This window comes from Alexandromys fortis, unplaced genomic scaffold, assembly GCF_014885135.2.
Source record: "Alexandromys fortis isolate MF-2015 unplaced genomic scaffold, M_Fortis_MF-2015_v1.1 scaffold_15, whole genome shotgun sequence".
Classification (NCBI taxonomy): domain Eukaryota; kingdom Metazoa; phylum Chordata; class Mammalia; order Rodentia; family Cricetidae; genus Alexandromys; species Alexandromys fortis.
This window is the reverse complement of record NW_026067911.1, coordinates 6,165,797-6,186,239: the sequence shown is the minus strand read 5'-3', so window position 1 is coordinate 6,186,239 and position 20,443 is coordinate 6,165,797. Positions and strand designations below refer to the sequence as shown.

At 36.1% G+C, this 20,443-nt stretch overlaps 1 protein-coding gene across 1 annotated transcript in view; it reads right to left on the bottom strand.

The window, feature by feature from the left end:
- The window catches only part of Bltp1 (bridge-like lipid transfer protein family member 1), a 199,791-nt gene that overhangs the window by 93,800 nt on the left and 85,548 nt on the right, over positions 1-20,443 (bottom strand). Inside the window, exons 35-45 of the mRNA XM_050138326.1 lie at positions 18,911-19,108; positions 18,024-18,235; positions 15,032-15,183; positions 14,449-14,599; positions 14,133-14,285; positions 11,874-12,114; positions 10,491-10,633; positions 7,982-8,201; positions 6,494-6,652; positions 5,000-5,175; positions 1,529-1,704 (exon numbers count right to left, since the gene is read on the bottom strand). Coding sequence (XP_049994283.1) covers positions 1,529-1,704; positions 5,000-5,175; positions 6,494-6,652; positions 7,982-8,201; positions 10,491-10,633; positions 11,874-12,114; positions 14,133-14,285; positions 14,449-14,599; positions 15,032-15,183; positions 18,024-18,235; positions 18,911-19,108 — 1,981 coding nt within the window. The remainder of the gene's footprint in view (positions 1-1,528; positions 1,705-4,999; positions 5,176-6,493; positions 6,653-7,981; positions 8,202-10,490; positions 10,634-11,873; positions 12,115-14,132; positions 14,286-14,448; positions 14,600-15,031; positions 15,184-18,023; positions 18,236-18,910; positions 19,109-20,443) is intronic.

Here is a 20,443-nt window from a genome sequence, read left to right as displayed (position 1 = left end):
AACTTCTGTGAAAGAATTATGATCACTTTAATAATTTTATTTTTAAAAACCACTCAACTTCTATCAACAATAACAAATCTCAAATAAAGCTTCATTCCCTCTCCTTTTTCATATGCACTGTGAGTATACTGCCACACAGAGCAAATTAAAGAGAGACTATATTCCTATTTTAAAAAATCAGAAGCTAATTTAAGTTTATAACTAGAGCATGTAATTCCTTACTGAGTAATAGCATTTATTACTAAAATGTATGGCACACTATAGCATAATATGTACAAATACAGGCACTCACAAGTGGCTGACTATCAATGTTCTACATGTGGCTATAGAAGGAAACACTATACTGAGAACTAGAACGGAAGACTAAAAAGATATGAAATAATCCAAGACTGGGGTGGGGGGCAATAACAAATCTCTGAGAAATAAATAAACAAACCAAACAAAAAAACCCTGAAATGTATAATGATAACCAAAAGGAAGAAGAATTGAGAAAAGGAGAAAAGAATTCTGGGTACATGCTGAAGCAGTCATTTAGAACAAAAGCAGTAAGGTGAGATAAGGAATAGAAATATCGTCAAAGGTGGCATTTCTGATAATGTTTTTGTAACATATTAAGGTGTGCTTTGTAGTTTAACAAGGTATAAGAATATACCCAAAGTAAAATTCCAACTTCTGAAAAGAACAATCAAACCTATTAATAGATACAAAACTGCCTACTCAAGCAGTAAGGAACAGGAAGAACTACTCATGAAAACACGGAACAGCAGTAACAGCTCCTATCTTCAGTGCACATATGTGCATTTGTTTCTGATGGCCATGCTATCAATATGAATTTTACTCTAGCCCTAATACTGTCTGAGGGGCTGGAGAGGTGGCTCAGTGACTAATAATGTCTGCTCTGCAATTATGAGGACTGGCATTGACCTTAGCACTCATTCAACAAGCCAAGTATCCCATAAAAACCTGTACGCCCAGCTCTAAGGGTTAAGGAAGTAGGACAATTTCTCACACTTGCTAACTTCCAGTCTAACTAACAAAATATTATTCTCAGGTGAGGGAGAGACTCTGTCTCAAATGAACAGGTAGAAAATGCTAGAGACTACCTGACACCTTCTTCTGGTCTCTCTGCATGTGTACAATCCACCTTCATACATACACATGTGCACACAATCATATAGACACATGCATACATACATAAATATATCCATGACTACACAAATCTGCTAAAAGTTGACTCAAAAGGTAAGTTAGAAATAAACTGTTAAGTGCAAAGATTAAAACCAAAGAGCCATAAGAACTCCACTATTGAAGCTAAGCATATAAATGCTGAGTGCATTTATCAATAGATATACCTTAGAATACCTCGTGTATATGTTTCAAAATATGCCTAAAATAGGCTGCTTGATCCATTAATAAAATCAACAAATTATAACAAAATATGGTTATTACATTTATTAATTAGAAATTATCTTCTCATTGTTACTAAAATTATGACTCTTGGTTAAATTTTTATACACTATCATGTCACCTTCTTGCTCTTTTGCCTTTCCTGTCTTTAGCTGTGTCTGAATCTACAATATCTGCTCTGAGGCAGTCCAAAGTTCCTGAAAATGAAAGATGTTCTCCAAAGTACATCCGGTAACAGAGTGGCATTGTGTCCTGTGACTGGATCCCAGTATGACTCAGAAGAGGTTTAAAAACAACCTAGAAGAAATCAAATAACCATATTAACATAATTAATTGTTCATTGTTTACATCTGTTCTTAGTCCAGCACATAGTATCTATTACCACAGAATGAAATGAAACCAAAAGACATTATAATTGCTTTGATGAAAGCAAAGATTAGCTCTATCTTCCCTGAGATTTAAATAATTTACATTCATTCATGCTTTTTAAAAAGTCTATGAATACCCAGTGTACTTCTATTAAAACAAAACAAAACTAGTACCAGGCCTTGTGGCTCAAGCCTATTATCACAGCTAATAGAGAAGACAGTCAAAAGGAATGTGAATTCAAAGCCTGCTGGGCTATGGAGTGAGTTCAAGGCCAGCCTGGGCAACTTAATGAGACCTTATCTCAAAATAACATTTTAAAAGGGGATGGGGCTACAGCTCAGTAATAGAGCACTTGCCTAGATGAGTTCAATTTCCAGGAGTGGAAACAAAAACAAAACAACTAAACACCAATATATACGGTTCACTAATAGTTTACCACTTCTTGCAATAATATAAAAACAGTTTACATGTTATATTATGAACACTTATCCCATTTTTAAATGCTATCACTTGGCTATATCAGCCATTTAGCATGTTTTAAAACACGTATTTTAAAGATTCCTTTTCTAAATGCTTACAGAAGTGCATAACTCCCATGAAATTTCCAGCTAACTTAATGTCACAGAAGCAAATGTGTGTAACAAGAGTACCATAATACTTTAATTATCAACTCTCTGGTGTTTATTTCTTTTTCCTTCTCCATATCCTATGTCTGAATGCTATACAGTGGTTTCCCAGCTCCTTGTAATTCATGGCACCTTATCCCTTAGTGATTTTCGTCTTGAAGCTTAAAATATTCTATCAAAACAAATTAAAGAAGGCAAGTTTATGCGTTGAGACTCAAGTTGAGATCTCCAGATGTCCTAGGTTCTTTGTACTTAAGAATACATGCCATTCTTGTGAAGATGTGAAAGCCTAGTATGAAAAATATTCAAACAATTTTACTTTAGTCTGGCACATGGGGAGAAATTTTTAACTTATGTCAGCAGTGGGAGTGCTGAAGCATACAGCATTTTGGGGTTAATTGTTTGAGGATCCACCATTGTTTCCACAAGGCTGTACTAATTAACTTCATACTATTTGTTATATCCTGATTTCTTAACCTCATCTATAACCTACTGATCTCTTGTTGAGTCTGACAACTTGTCCTAATCTAATGGTACTGGTTTTTTTTGTTTGTTTGTTTTTTTGCCTGCTCAGAAATGAACTGCTCTATCCCATTTATTAGAGTGCTTAGACCTGAATAATAATTTATATAGGTTCCCTGTGATGGCCAAAGAAGCTTAATAGGGAGCCAGAAATTCCTTAAGGGCCTTTGACCTTCGGCTCTAAAATACCTGGGAAATCCTAGGGGCCTGCAGGTAAGAGAGGAATGGAACTGTGAGATTTTACAGCTGCTTTTACTTCTGTAAACTCTGCTGATTGCTATGGGAAAGGGATGAAATGGTCTTTTATTACTATATACCTGGAAAGAAAGAAATAATGGATGGAAATAAGACACTTAATGTATTTTATCAAATACAGTATTTTATATTTTAAAGATTCCTTCTCTAAATGCTTACAGAAGTGTACTACTCTGGTCCAATCTCTAGCTAACATAATGTCACAGAAGAAAATACATGTCTCTAATAGTAGAGAACCAAAATACTCTATATCAACTGCCCATCGGTGGATTTGATTCCATGAATACTTGTCATACATGCCTTTCTGATGTTTGCCTCTAAAACCACCTTAAATCATGCCCTTTGTCTTTAAGGCTACAGTCTTTTTGTTAGCAGTAAGTCACTGAATCTAAATTTGAACTGAGTATACATCTTTATGTTTCTCAGTGGATTCAAATACTAATAAGCACAAAGAACTTGAAACAGAAGCCAAAAAGATTTTCCTACACTCTCATTAAAAAGAGAGCGAGAAAGAGAAGTCCTAAAAACTACTCCAACACAAAATAAGCAAATCTGGTATATGTGATATAGAAAAAAAGGGGAAGCGAGTAATTTACAAACTTCCAGCTTTCCCAAAAATTTTAGAATAAAAATCCGTATGTTTAAAAGATTTCTGCAATTGGCTTTAAACATCAACTATTTCTCAATTCTGTACAAATGTCATTACGCCCCAACCCTTCTTTCTTTTGTGTGTGTCCTGAACTTCTTTTAAGTACATATTTATATTCAAGCCTCTTTCAGTTGGACAGTTCTTAAACATTATGTCCCACTCTCCAATCTGCCTTCTACTCAAACTTAAAGATATTCCAAACAAGTTCACACTATTTATCTATGTTAAGTGTCAGCCATGGGACAAACAGCTGAGACGCCTCTTTAACATATCAAAGTGTATCTGGCAGCCAGTTTCTCCCAATATCTCCCAGCACCCCAACTGTTACAGGGTAGAGTTGGCATACCCCTTTCTCTATGTCCATCCCAACTCTCCAGCTCAGGGACTGGTCTTCCCTTCCTTCAGAGGCTCCTCCCTATATAACCAGCCATTTTGGTTACTGGCTTTTTATTCTTTTGACCTCTTGATTCTGCACCTGGCTCCCTTCTCTCTCCTCTTCCTCCCCCTGCTCTTCTCACCACATAGACCAGCTCAGCTTGGTCATGTCCACTTTGAACATAACGAGACGTTCCTGACTGTCTCTGCTCTCCATTTTATAAACTTGTTCCTCCACCATGCTTAGCAGTCATGTCCTTTCCTTTTTGTCTGCTCACTTTGTGTATTTTTAATTCAGTCTATACTTTTGCAAAGCCACAAATTTTTCTAGTGTTTCATCATCACTGGTATGAACGACTTCAACAGTTTACCTTTCACCTCTACTTTTGACCCTTATTGATTTATACTACTTGTTACTCATATATCTCCATGTGTTTAATTACTTTATTTCTCTATTCTAAATCCACTGTCTCAAAATTGCTCACTTCATAAAGTCTGAGATTTATATGAAAGACTGTGGGATATGATAAAATTTAACTTTCTAGTCATGTTACTGTAAAATTTTTTACACATAATAAAACATTCTAATCAGACTTTCAATTTGATGAACTATTGGTTAATTTGCATTCATAACTAATCAATGTACTTTTTAAAGGCTGTTCCTGCCCTGCAAGAACGCTTTTATTACAAGAACAGAATAGAGTTCATTTGTACTTCAAGTACCTACTACTTAATGGTTCCTCCTGTAAGCCCTGCTGAAGGAGGTATCAGTATCAAGTACAACAGGCATGCTCACCTGTGCATCAGCAAGTTGAACAGCAGGAAAGCCTTGGTTTGCTTCTTCCACGCCTGCCACATCATCTTGACTAGTACTGTGCTGAGAATGTGTCCCATCCAGAGTATTCTGATCACTAGACAGGACGGTGTTGAAATCTGAGGCTGATGGTATCGTAGGAAGATTGGGTGCAACTCCTAACAGTAATATTTCAAGAGTAAAATGCAACTCATTTGTAAACCATAAAAGGGCATAACAAGTGAAATGTAAAGACAACCTATGTTGTAGTGCCCTTATCAGACTATTTGATAAAGAAAAAAATGGTAATATCTAATAGTAAAATCTTATAGCTGTAATTTATTTTAAAAAATTAAAACAAATATTCAGAAAATACTAGTGATCTTTATACAGGTACTCAAGCCAGTCAGTCCAAAATGTAGGATTTTACGATTGGAAAAATCTCTGAAAAGCTGATGCAGCAGGCAAAAAGCATTGTTAATAGTCTCACATCCAGTTTTCCGGGGGATAAAAAAAAAAAAAAAAACGAATAAACCATGGCTTCTCTGGGCACTTTCTGTATCATTTCCAGACAAAGGACCCTTAAGAAAGAGGATCTGTTCCACCCTAGTTCTCCTGTAATTTAAACTATAGCCACTTAGAACAATGGTGAAATGAGAACCAAAAGAAATGCCAAGAACTGCAGGGTGCCATCTTTCTATCTTCTTCAGCCAAGAGTCAATGCAGAGACCTAGTATGTGGCTATCATATCACTTCAAGATGGAGGTGAGCCACACCAACAAGAGAAAGAGCTGAGTAGGTACTCACATTTTAGTAATTTCTATATGGAAAGAATTCACATGGTTCAGATAACTGTTTGAAAAATTCATTTTAGCAGCCTTGAGTAATCAATACCAATATTCTTCAGTATTTACTAACTTGGAAAACCTTTGAAAATTGAAAAAGGAAGGCTAATATTCTTATACTGGATATAGCCACCACTTCCTTGGGGGAACATCCTGCCTGTTTTCTTCCTATACATGCATATTATTTTAAAATTAAAAAATGGCCTTCATTTATCTCTCTCGTTGGGCAAAGAAATCTTACTTTACTGCTCCCATAGATCTGATTACATATTTGTTAAGTAATTTATAGAGTACATAAATTAATAGTTACGATATCTCAGAGAGAGCTAAACAAATTCAAAGTATTTTCTACTGTAGGTACATCATGTTGTAACTACACTTTATGTTTTTTATCCTGCCTCCTTTGGTGTTGTGAATGTTTAACCAACCACATTAAATGTAAGTTTTGAACTCTTTAAATCTTGTATTAGATATAGCAGGATCAGTAAGTGATAGTTTGATTTATCATTTTCTGAATGAGTACAATTTCAAACAAATATTACTTAAACATCTGACAACTTAGTTATACTCTGGGAAACAAGAATTTGCTATAACTGATTGTGCTACTTAAGACAGTTAAGATTAAAAAAAAAAAAAAAGACAATTTTAATACCTGTTGGAAGACTGTTATGTCCTGACTTTGTAACGGGAGATTCTTGTACCACGCTTCCACGATTACCCACAGCATTTGACATCCAATTATAAAAACTCACAGATGATGGCTCAGATAACAAAGGATGTTCAGACAACATGTCAGTGGCCACTGTATTTCCTAAAAACAAAGTTTACTGAGAATAAAATTATTATATACTGTAACACAGAAAAATGTTACTTATATGCTTTCAGAAAGTCAGATGAAAATGTCTTTACCAATTTTTTTTAAAGATTTCCTTTACTTTTATTTATGCATATAGGTGCTTTGCATGTTTCTGTATACAAAGTGCATGCAGTGCCTGTGGGAACCAGAAGAGGGAGGGCATCAGGATTCACTGGAGCTGGAGTTAAGACAGTTGTCAGCAGCCATGTGGGTGCTGGGAACTAAACCCAGGTCTTAGCAGGAGCAGCTAGTGCTCTTAACTACTGAGCATCTCTTCCCAGTATTTTTCAATTCTCACTTCAGGAGGTGGATTCTAAGACATTAGTACAGAACTCATTTTTACTCTCATAGGGAGATGATTCTACATTCCAGAGTCTCAGAATGTGTAGGTTAGCATTAGTCAGTACTTATTTGAAAACAAAGCTCCCAGGAGCCCAAGGCGATGTCCCCAGTTAGTCCCTTGGGAAGCTGAGGATAGGGAACCTGAACTGACCCTATCCTATAGCATTACTGAAGAATATCTTTCATATCACCATAGAACCTTCATCTGGTGATGGATGGAGATAGAGACAGAGACCCACACTGGAGCACTGGACTGAGCTCCCAAGGTCCCAATGAGAAGCAGATGGAGGGAGAACATGAGCAAGGATGTCAGGACCACGGGGGGTGCACCCACCCACTGAGACAGTGGGGCTGATCTATTGGGAGCTCACCAAAGCCAGCTGGACTGTGACTGAAACAGCATGGGATAAAACCGGACTCTCTGATCATGGCGAACAATGAGGACTGATGAGAAGCCAAGGTCAATGGCAAGGGGTTTTGATCCTACTTCATGTTCTGGCTTGGTGGGAGCCTAGCCAGTTTGGATGTTCACCTTCCTAGACATGGAGGGAGGGGGGAGGACCTTGGACTTTCCACAGGGCAGGGAACCATGACTGCTCTTTGGATAGGAGAGGGAGGGGGAGAGGAGTGGGGGAGGGGGAGAAGAGTGGGGGGAGGGGGAGGGAAATGGGAGGCTGGGAGGAGGCAGAAACTTTTTTTTTCTTATTCTCAATAAAAGAAAAAAAAATGAAAGGTATGAAGAGAGAGTTACAATTTTCTTCTAAAATATTTTCTCAAAAACAAAGTATACTAAAAGTATTAGTGATGCAACCAAAAAACTGGAAAGAATTATTTTATTTTTAATTGTGTGTGTATGTGTGTGTGCGTGTGTATGCACACACACGTGAGTACAGTTGTGTGTAAAGTGCAGAGGAATGACCTGGATCCACAGGAGCTAGATACCTGTTCGTGTTAGGGAGCTACTTTTCACAGCTGCACTACTTCTCTGAGGAGTGCCTTCCAGAAGGTTGTGCAGGCTTGGGAAGCTTCCAGTCAGATAGCTGAGAAGGCTCTCCTTCCTTGGACTCTCCTTTACTGGCATCCCAGCACGTCCAACATGCACTGGAGAATCCGTCGCAGTGTCTCCACTGGTGTAACTCAGAGAATGATATGGATGAATTCCCTACAAAATAAACACACGATTTTTTTTTGCATATGTAAAATGACTCCTAATAATTACAACATCTATGACTGTTGCTATTGCTATCCTACCCTTTAATACAGTGGTTGTATTTACTACAATTATTGAGTCTCAAATGTACAAACGCATTTTTTAGAACTGTAGTACAATATTAAGGACTACAAATCATATTCAAGTTTATCCCTTTAAGTATTTTAACAATGAATTATTAATCAGTTTCTACAGCTGAACAAGAGCCAAAGAACAGCATCTCAAACAGAATACAGGGAATAAAATGCTGGTAAATATGTAAGCCAATAATATATTATTGATGTGTTATAAAAAACACACACTGTGGTGGTTTAAATAAGAATAGCCCCCATAGGCTCACATTTTTGAATGCTTGTTCTAGAGCTTGTGTGACTGTTTGGGAAGGACTAGCAGATGTGGCCTTGTTGGAGAAGGTGTGTTGGGGGTGGCTTTGAGATTTCAAAAGCCTATGCCATTCCCAGTAAGCTCTCTCTTTCTTTCTGCCTCATGGCTGTCTTAACGTATAAGCTCTCAGCTACTGCCCCACTGCCATGCCTGCTTACCTGCCTGCTCCCATGCATCCCACAATGATGGTCATGAATTCTAACCCTTTGAAACTGTTAAGTTCCCATTTAAATGCTTTATTTTAAAAGTTACCTTGATGTTTCTACATCTACAGCAATAGAAAAGTCTCTCTCTCTCTCTCTCTCTCTCTCTCTCTCTCTCTCTCTCTCTCACACACACACACACACACACACACACACACACTCACAACTATATTGTTATCAATCCATTTAACTTCAGTGACATCTACAGATGCACAAAGACCTACCCCCTTTTTGGAAAGGCTTTGTGGTAGGCATATTTTATTAGTTTTCTTATGTTGAATTCTTTTATGTCATATCCATTATATTCCCATTTAGTGTTGCCAAGATAAAGCTGTAGGATCTGTCTGATCAATTATGGTCACTTCTAAAATGAATAGTCATTGACATGGAAAGATGTTAAACTTTTCACATATAACTGCCACACTGTCTTCCCAGAACAAGGTTTGTCATATAATAATATTCTAATATTGCATGAGAATGACTGTATTCTTATATTTTCACATATAAATTAAAAGTTTTAGTATAATCTTATAAACAAAAACAAAAATGTCATTTTGTTTTATACTTTTTATAAGAAAATATATCTTCATATGTATATATATTTTTTTGTGACATATTTTATGCCTTTACCCATTTTTTAACTTTTCATTTTAGTATCTTGTCTTTTTCTTAGTGATTAGGAAAAACTTCTGCTGTTGTTTATTTGGGAGCCCTTTTATATGTATTTTTATAATTTTTATTTAGAAATTTAATATTTTAATGTCAAAACCATTTTGTCATTATAAATCTACGTGCAGACTTTGAGTAAAAGTAGGCTTATTAACTAGCATTTTCAGTTCTTAGAAAAGCACACTAACAACCAAAAAAAAACCATAACAATGTAAAATATCAGATACACTTATCATGTCTTAACTCAGTTATTTTTCATCATAATGCTTCAAAGGAGGTCGCTGTCAAAATCCCTACCTTACAAATAAAGATGCACAATTCAATCAGTAATTTTTTAAGTTGCAGACCAGGATTAAAATAAACGTATTGCTCCATATGCAAGTCTACTCACCTGGTTATATTGTTCCTTTTATCAAACATTCTTTAAACTTGCTAAAACAATGGAGTGTACATTAAGATCATAATTTGTAAAAACCCAACCTAAGGTTTGCAATCAACAATATACAGCCTAAAAGGTTTCTCACTAAAACTGAAATGACTAGATTATCAACATTTTTAGTATTGAATTTTATTGCATATAATATTCAGTAAGATAAAAAACACAAAGGTTTAGTAGTCTTTAAGTATTAAACATTGATGACACAATTTTCATGGAAATATATACATTAAAAGTTATTAGCCAAGGGGGCTGGAGCCAGGGCTCAGAGCATAAGAACACTGGCAGCTCTTCCAGAGGTCCTGAGTTCAATTCCCAGCAACCACGTAATGGCTCACAACATCTGGCATGAGATCTGGTACCCTCTTCTGGCACAGAGGTATACATGCAGGAGGAGCAGTGTATGCATTAAAAAAAAGTTATTAACCAAATTAATTTCAACATACACTATTGGAATATTTAAAGTAGGCATCTAATTTAATTTTGAAATAAAAAAATCAAGTTTTTGATGTAAGTTTTAAACTATAATCAAAACCAGCAATACTGTACCTTTATTTTTAGTGCAGAGTCACTATGGGTATGAGTTTTAGAAAGTTTCCTCATTATTTCTGCTCCAGTGACAGGTCCAGAGCTCCCAGGAGGTGGCCGGTTGGCTGTTCCTTCTAGAAGCATTGTGTGTTCACTGATTGTGGCTAAAATGATTAAATAAGAATACATATATATATGTATATATACCACACACTTTTGAAAAAAAAATCAACCAACATCCTGATCTGTATAATTACAATCCATATTTATAAGCTGAAAAATATAAATTTTTAAATTTGTTTATTCTTGTTTCCTTACTCTCCAACTTTAATCTGAGTTTACGCTATCCACTGATACAGTGACCAAGAACCAACTCAACTACTCTCAAGAATATCCAGAGCGGCACAAATGAATACAGGCACCAGGAGTAACTAGAAAGGGAAAGCCTAATTCAAGTTCTGTACTTAATAAATTCTGGATAATAAGCAATAAAATTTAGGCTACTTTTTATAATGGATTTATTAAAAGTAAATTTTTTTTAAATTAAGCTATATTAAAGCACTAATTTTGGGACTATCCTTTCCCCTACTTTTAATTCTTTGTCAAAACAGTGTAAGACAATCTATCATCATAATAAAAAAATTAACCTTTGGCAAAAAGTTAAAATACAAACATACATTTCAAAAGCATCCACTTTGTTCAGATGCAACACATTTTATTTACAGAACTGCATGCTCAGCTCAGGCTTCCAAATTTACTTAAAGAGCAAATACATATAACAGGTAGTAGATACAACTTGGTTAAAATCAGAGGGGACAGATACAATGTTAAAAGACAGGTATTTATGAGTTTGCTATAAAAACTGTCTCTACTGTATGGATCATCAGTATACTGTATCTCACAAACACAAATCATAAAACTTGTTCAATGAAAAGATTCTAAAGTTATTGTGAATGTGGGTTTATAAAACTGCCTAGTTAAACCCACAGCATTTTCAAATTTGAGACAAAAATTATTAAAAGTAATACCATGTGACCAACTATGTACAGCTAGGATTTGCTTCTGCTAATAGCTATAGGAAAAAGGTCTTGATTGGTATCTTTTTTTTTTTTTTTTTTTTTTGGTTTTTCGAGACAGGGTTTCTCTGTGGTTTTGGAGCCTGTCCTGGAACTAGCTCTTGTAGACCAGGCTGGTCTCGAACTCACAGAGATCCGCCTGCCTCTGCCTCCCGCGTGCTGGGATTAAAGACGTGCGCCACCACCGCCCAGCTTTGATTGGTATCTTTAAAGAGGCACATTATCCATATGAACCTATTCCTAAACGATGCACATACCCAATATGCCCACATCCCCCAAAAACCCACATAGTGATTACACTGAGGAAAGAAAAGTACTCTAAATTTACCTGCATCAAACTCAAATTCTGCACCATCAGCACTGGTATCACTTTGAAGACCACCTCCATTATCCAGGCCAAGTCCATCTTCATGCTCCTGGTCCATAGCAGCTGGAGGTTTCAATGGCTGAGCTGGTCGGTGTAAGTTAACTACTTTAAAGGCAGGTGTCACTACAATGAACTTCATCCACTGCCGTGCCAAAGCAACTAATCCTTTCTTTAAGGTTACCAATGCAGGAAGCCCATCACTCTGCAATAACAAAGAAAAACTTATTTGAATCTCAAAATACCCACTTAGAGAAGAAACTAAAATTTAGAATTTAGATAATTTGTTCAACAATATTCAGTATTTCAAGTTGATAATAAAACCTTCTACAGCTACGCATACATTGAGAATGTCCCTTGAGGGTTTATGGGGTTCAAAAGTTTGGGTTTCAATGTAGCAATGTATTTGGAAAGGTGCAAAATCTTTAAGAGGGTATATAGTGGCAATCGCTGATGACAGTAGCATCAGAATTCATTACAGCAGTTTTGGTGAGACCTGGAAAGTCTGTACACAGGCTGTTATTAAAGAGCAAGGCCACCATTTCATCAGCTTCTGGCTTCCTGACTTGGCAGATGGTCTTGATATCCTGATGATCTCTCTCTCTCTCTCTCTCTCTCTCTCTCTCTCTCTCTCTCTCTCTCTCTCTCACACACACACACACACACACACACACACACACATCATGAAGCCACTGTTAAGGGATTACCATCCTCACCAGAGCCACACTGATCCTTTGTTCATAAATTACCAGTCCCATGTATCTGATTAAAGTAATAAAAAATAGACTCATACAGAACCCAAACTCTAAACACAGCATTGCAGATATATAAGGCACTATGACTGCTTCAGGTGAATATGACACTAAACACTGGAGACAAAGTTTTTGTTTTGTTTAAAGAACCATTTAATAGACTATTATTTTGAACCAAATGAAGACTCAAAATTTATTCTCAACTATTTAGATGATTCACTAAGATAAAAAGAAATAAAATTATTCACTGCAAGATTACAATCTATCAGGTATCTCTACTATTTAAATGTTAAAATGAATCGCTACAAATTAAATGGATTTGTGACTATCTTGAAAGTTAACAACGAAGATGACTACAAGAAACTTCAGCTTCTTTCCTATTTTTGCTGTAGCCTAAAAAGAAAACTGTAAATTCTTCTCAACTCTAATTTTCTGCAATTTCTCATATTGACACAGATGGCCAAAGAACCTCACACCCACTTTCTGAGAACATCAGGCCTTCTCTTTCCTGTCCAGGCACAATGCCATCTGCACCTCTTCCTTTCCCATTTTGTAGAGCATTCCCTCAGAGTTAATGCCTCAAGACTCTCAGTACTAGTTTCTCTGACCACAACTAGGCTAGGCATGTCAGGCTTACAATGTACAACTTTGTCTTTAATTCCTAGAAAGGAGAAAGTGCTATTTCAGGCTTAGATATAAACATCTTTTTAAAACCTATCATTTACCACAGATTCTTTACATGCCTGGTGAAAGGTATGGCTGGCCATGAACAGTACTGATACATAGGTGTCTAATTTGGCTAAATATTGTTGCACATGCTCTACTACCCAGAAGCCTAGAGGAGACAAGCAATGCTCTCAAACTTCTAAAATCCCAATCCCAATTTGCCATTTGCTTTTCTAAGGGTGAGGATGAGTTGTTCAATTATATAGTCTCCCCTTTATGATTAAGCACTCTTTACTTTATTAAACCATTATGACTCTATGGATTATTTCCTGGCTTGAAACTTATGCTTTCAGCTTTCAAGATACAACTGTCTCAGTTCTTCTATCTTCTATCCCTTCTTAGTACTCCGCCTAGCTTATCCAACCCCTCTAACCTTCTTAAAGTTTTTCAGAATTCCAACTTTGACCATTTCTCATAATCTATCAAGCTGAGAAATCTTATCCATCTCGACAGCTTCTACTAACACCTTTATATAGGTCACTCTGAGAGTGTCAATCAGAGCACAAATTGCATTTCTAACCAGATTTCTCAACCTGTCCATCAGTATTATTGCTACAGAATAACAGTTTCCTTAAAGCTAGTACTTACCAATCAGGTGTGGTGGCACATGCCTTTAATCCCAACACTCAGGAGGCAGAGAGAGGTGGATCTCTGAGAGTTTGCAGCCAGCCTACTCTATAAAGCAAGTTTCAGGATCTACACAAAGAAACCCTACCTCAACAAACAAAAAATTTAAAATACTAACCATTGTGGCATCATCAATGATGGAGTAATTTGCTTGGTGGAGGTAGTGGTGTAGAATATTACATAGTAAACACGAAGGATTTTCTTGGAGAAAACGAGCAACTTTTGTAAGTCTATTGTATTTACTTCTTAAAGGGAAATGTACACTTTTATTCTGAAAACCGAACAAAAACAAAAGACTTAGAATTATAAGAGATCCTAAAATCAAAGATATCTAGTAAATAATAACCTGTAACCTGGTACCTTCCACTATTATGGAAGTGAATCATTTTCAGTAATCAAGCATGTCTGATACCTTATATGACTAAAAGACACACCTCTAATGCTTCTGTCATTATGCATCCCATAACAGCACAAATTCTCAAGGTTCCCTCAGTCTCTAACTTGTTTAAAGATGACTTGAGTTGATCAATGGGAACAAGCCATGCACCAACAGCTGGGGTTGCAGTGCTTAAAAGATTCAGCTGCCTTTTAAAATAAAAAAAAAAATTATAAGATCAAAGTTTAACAAATTTTCAAACAATCATATATATCTATAGCATTTACTATTATTTTACTCAGGCAATATTTTTTTTTAGTCAATAACAAGTTATGAACTTATAAATAAGAAATGGACACTTGGAAAGGGCAAACATGTCTGAAAGTAAGAATAAAAAGTTTTCAGACAGCAAGACAAGTAAATACAGCTAAAATACTAGGAAAGAAATTGGGCTAAGTAGAGAACATACAATGTCTAAAGAAAGTATCCAAGGAGAAAGATAGGAATAGTAGCCATTTTAGCACCCACAGAGTATCAGACATGTCAGAAATTATTTCAGTAAGTACATGAAACAGAATATCATGCTGTCTAAAATAAGGACAAACTGTCAATGGACAAAACTACATTTTGAAATTTTTTACCTAGAAAATGCATGTGTAGGAGATCTCACATTGGTGGGAGCTGCAAAACTAAACCAAATTTCTTTAATAGTTAATTTCATGCTACATGAATCTGGAGGTGGTGGCATTAGAGGTAGATCTTTTTTCAAATCATCAGATTCAACTCCTTCATCCTATATCAAAAAAAAAAAAAGACAACAACTTAAATATGTATTGATTCTGCAGAACCACAATATAGGCTTACTAGAACTTTAAACACAAAACTTTTTCATTCATCAAGCTTAACAGGCTACACTTTTACATAAACCCTTGATCTGTGGCTACTGCTCAAAGTAGCCTTCTGCTTAGGATCTCAGCCCAGGTCATCCATCAGGCTTGCAGCAAGACAGCAAATGCCTTTGCTTGCTGAGTCATCTTACTAGACCCCATATACTTTTCTTTGCGAAAGAAATCTAAACCTAGGGTCCTAGATAATCAGGAGGCTGAAACAAGAGAATCTTTTAAAAGCCCAGGATATTAATACTAGTCTAGGCAACATAGACTATCCTGAAAAACAGAAACAAAACAGTAACAACAAAAAGAAACCTCCATGCTGGGGAGGCAGCTAAGTGGTATAGTTAACTCTTACAAAGCATGTTACAATATCCTGAACTTAATCCTCAGCATCACAAAACATAATAAATAAATTTGAAACACTGATTTTCTCAAGGAGCTATGAGCCAGGCACTTGGGTGTATAAAAATATAGAACCTGACATTTGAACAAAGTAGAGAGACTTGTGCATTATTACTGCAGCAATGTGCATGGTCAAGTAGACTGAACTGTCTCTCTGGAGTCACGGCATAATTAAACATCATGCATAAATGTCATGACATGGCTTAGGAATTCTGTGAAAGAAGCATGGGAAAGTGTTATCACATAATAGAACTAGCAATGAGTCAGGGAACACACAAATACAAGAGGAAATTGGTGCCACAAATACAACTTCCAGGGAACACCTACATTTGAAGAGAAACAGGAAAAGAAAACACAAAACTTGGATAAATTGTTTGAAAATCCACATAGGTGGGGCTGTGGTGGCACATGCCTTTAATCCCAGCACTTGGGAGGCAGCAGCAAGCAGATCTCTGTGAGTTCGAGGCCAGCCTGATTTACAAGAGCTAGTTCCATGACAGGCTCCACAGCTACAGAGAAACCCTGTGCGGGGGCGGGGGTAGAAGAAAAAGAAAAGAAAAAAAGAAAAGGGAAGGGAAGAAGGAAAAGGAATCCACATAGTACAGGATCTGGGAGAAAGGTCCTTAAAATTCTGTGAAGGGGGGCTGAAGAGCAGTTAAAAGCACCAGTTGGAGGTGGGATCTGTTTCCAGTCCCCACAAGGTGGTTCACAACTGTCCTTGCTCCTGTTTATAGGGATCCTAACCTTCTTCTGGTCTTAGTGGGCACCAGGTACACAAGTGATGCACCGAAACAAATGCACACAACCCTCTCCCACGTAAAATAAAAATAGATAAATCTTTAAAAAATATTATGGGAAGTTTTGCAATAGGTGAGAGGGAAAGAACACTGAAATAACTCTTGTTTAGTGCACAGCCACATATGTCTCATTCCGTTCATTAAAACTATAACTCAATCCACCACACAGTTCTGAAGAATAAGATAACTAATTAATTTAAATTTTAATTTATTATTACTGTGGGGGGTGTGAGTATGAAGTGTAAGTGTGGGCATAAGAGTACCATGGTGCAAATATGGAGATCACAGGACAACTCTGTGGAGTCAGTTTTCTCCTCCTGCTTTTATGAAGATTCAGGAAATCAAATTTTGGTTGCCAATCATGCCACCTAGCAATTGGCTCTACCCGTTGAGCCATCAGGCTGTTCTGGAAATTAACTTTACAACTATGGACCAAACAAATCAGGAGCTGGGTAGATGGCTTGGTGAGTGACAGCATTTGCCCAGCAAGCCTGACAGCCTGAGTTCGGATCATCAGAACATTGAAACAAAAAACACACACCCTCCAGGCAGTACCACATATCAGTGTTCCTACAGGGGAATGGAGGTGGTGGTCACAGGAGAATCTCAGGGTGCTCCAAGACCAGCCAACCTGGTTTCCACAGCACTGAAGAAACCTGTCTCTGGCAGAAGGTGTCTCTGATCTCCACATGTAGGCTATGACATGCCTATACCCACACACAGAGAAACACAAAGAATCCTCAAAAAATGGGGTTCAGAGGTGAGTATAACTATGACTACTAGATGCCCACAACCTATTTCTCAATGAAAGGGTGTTTTCTTAAGCTTTTTTTTGTATACTCTCAGAAGTGTATGTATATTTGCATATACATTCACTAAATTCTTGCTTGAACTAGACACTTGAATAAAGTTTTTCATATATGGTACTGTTTCAATGTTGAAAACTCTATAAAGCCAATGGCATTACTTACTATACTATTACAACTAAAAAAAAAAAAAGCTAAAAAACTTGCTTGTCCAAGATCATCAAGCAGTTAATGATCCAACCTCCAAAATACAGAATTTTAAATACTTTTGTTGTTATCATATGCATAACAATTAAATTCTACTACATTAAAAATAATAAATTGAATATAAGGCATTACTTAAAATGCTATATAAAAAAGCAGATAATAGAAATATTTATTATCCACATAAAATATCACCAATAACAAGTATTAAAATGACTTTTAAAATAATCAAAACCTAATTAATTAAACTTACTTTACTTAAATTCTATAAATTCATTTATTTAACAAAATTTTATTAAATGCATAACATAAACTGAGTAAGTAGTATGCTAAATAATACTATAACGGTCAGGAATATGCACCATAGGTATATATTCCCATACCTAACTGTACTCTAGTCATGGTATATTCAAGAAAATGTAACAACTCCCAAAAAGGAAACGACGAGGAGATATGTTCTAGAAATTGATTCTGAATTGATTGCATAGTTCCCTAATTCCAAACTACTAGTATCATTAGAAATTCACCAACTTGTTCATCTGAGACTGAGTTTCCATTTATGTCAGAGGAAGGACTGGTTCGGTCACACGGAAGGTTATCATCAGAGACATCAGTATTGTAGCCGCTGCCCGTAGGAGAATCAGAAGAATTATTGGATGTCAGCACTCCACCCCTTTCTGTGACATTAGTCTCACCCATAATTCCAAAACTGTTATATAAAACTGCCCCAGACTGTCTTCCTCCTATAAAAATGAAGGGAGTTATCTGTTAGAAAAAGAGCGGATATGTGTTTTACTGCTGCACTATGAAATACCTGTATATAATAACTTCATCAAGACCATGTTTTTCCTCACTAGCCTTTGCTCTTATTCAAGAGGGCTATGTATGACTGCCTCACCAGTAAGTATTTCAAGTTATTGTGTAACGTGAGACTAAACCTGAAAGTCTTATTACAACTCAACTTTCCTACTTTAAAGCATTATTCATAACCACATGACTTACTCTCTTCCTTTCCTCCCCTCTTATCTTACATAAGAAACAAGTATAAATAAGTAGTTTTCAGTAAATGAAGAATTTACATAAAATATTAACTTCTTATATGGCAAAGCTCTAAACTCTGAAAGGAATGGGATACTCCAGTGAACTCAGAAATTTCTAAATCCTGCTGTTCTGTGAGGTCCCAAGGTTTAAAAAAGAGGAACTGTCTTTCTAGCTGTGTAAGGAAATATCACTGGTATAACTGGGAGCAATCCACCTCTTGTAAGGAATATCAGGCATCACAATTTTTGCTGTATTATATTATTCAGGTTGCTACAAGTAACAACGTTAAATACATTTCAGCAATGTGGGACTGAACTGCACCCACTTCAGCAGAACTCAGGATTTAAAAAAAACAAAACAAAACAAAAAAACCTTACCTTTTATAGTTAAATTTTCAAGTCCACATTCAAACATTATCCAGCCCCATTTTTCTTGACTGGGACCTATCCGTGTTACATCTGAGATAGCGTGCTGATCTGTCTCATCTACAAAAGTAAATTCATCCAACTCTTCAAGAGTAAATAAAACTTTGGACTTCTCAAAGGGAATGGCAGTGATGGCACAGGTCCCGATGTCTATTATTGAGAGAGCACAATGAACTATTTTTTTAAAGAAAAAATAGAGATATTAATATTTGAGAAGATAAATCACTCACAATGGTTATCCTAAAAAGATGTATTAGTGTTCTACAAAGACAGAAAAATAAAACACTTTTTAAAAAATGCCATCTACAATGATGTAAAGAAATTCCAGATTAACAATGAATTTATCAATTTATTTAAAAAAATCAGAGTATCCTGCCAACAAAGGTAACAAATTCCTACATAATCCAGCTTTGTGGTAAAGTACTTTAAAAAGCTCCACAATTTACAACAAAATTATTTCAATTATGTGGCCTGAAGAAAAGCATTATTTCCTATTATTTCCTAGGAAAAGTGTAACTTTTACTAAAAGACTGCTTTACACTAACATTTTAAATAATTGTAATATATTAAACATTACTATGAATCTATTGCTTACAGATACAATGAAGTAAAATGTACCCTCATTTCCCAAATTTTTATGATTATTTAATTACTTGCATTTCTATTTAAATCTCTTGAACTTACTTTTAAGTGTGGGTATAAGGTGAGAAACTTATTTAATTTCCTGAGTAATCAACTGCTGTAGATATGAAAGCATACCTAACGGAAAGCACTGCAGTCAGAAACCTACCTCATCTCTCTGTGGCTATCAAATGGCATGAAACTGAGAACTGCTAGCATATGTATAAGCATTTACATTTGTTCAGCATTTTTATGCAAATGTACTTTGGAAATTCATGACAAGATTTGTTTGCAATGAGTTTTTATTCTGAATGGTGGGTTTCAAGTTATATAATGTAATGATTAGGTCTTGGCATAATACATAAGTGCAAATTGATCACCACTACAATCTACAGAAATTTTAAAACTCAAACTACTATTTTGCCCCAATTTTGGAACTATAGTTAGCAGGTAGTTATAAAAAAAAAATCTCTTGAAAGTCTCAGGTCAGATGCTGTAACTTTATATACGGAATGATGAAATAAGCTCTTTGCTGAATACTTTTATGCCAGCTTGATACAAGCTAAAGTCATCTGAGAGGAAGGGACCTCAATTAAGAAAATGTCTCTAATTTCCTGAGAAACCGAAACACTGATTTCCAAAGTGGTTGCACAAGATTGCATTCCCACCAGCAATGGATGAGGGTACCCCTTCCTCCACAGCCTCTCCAGCAAAGGCTATCATCGGTGTTTTTGATTTTAGCCATTCTGACAGGCGTGAGATGATATCTCAAAGTTGTTTTGATTTGCATTTCCCTGATTGCTAATGAGGTTGAGCATGACCTTAGGTGTCTTTTGGCCATTTGAACTTCTTCTTTTGAGAATT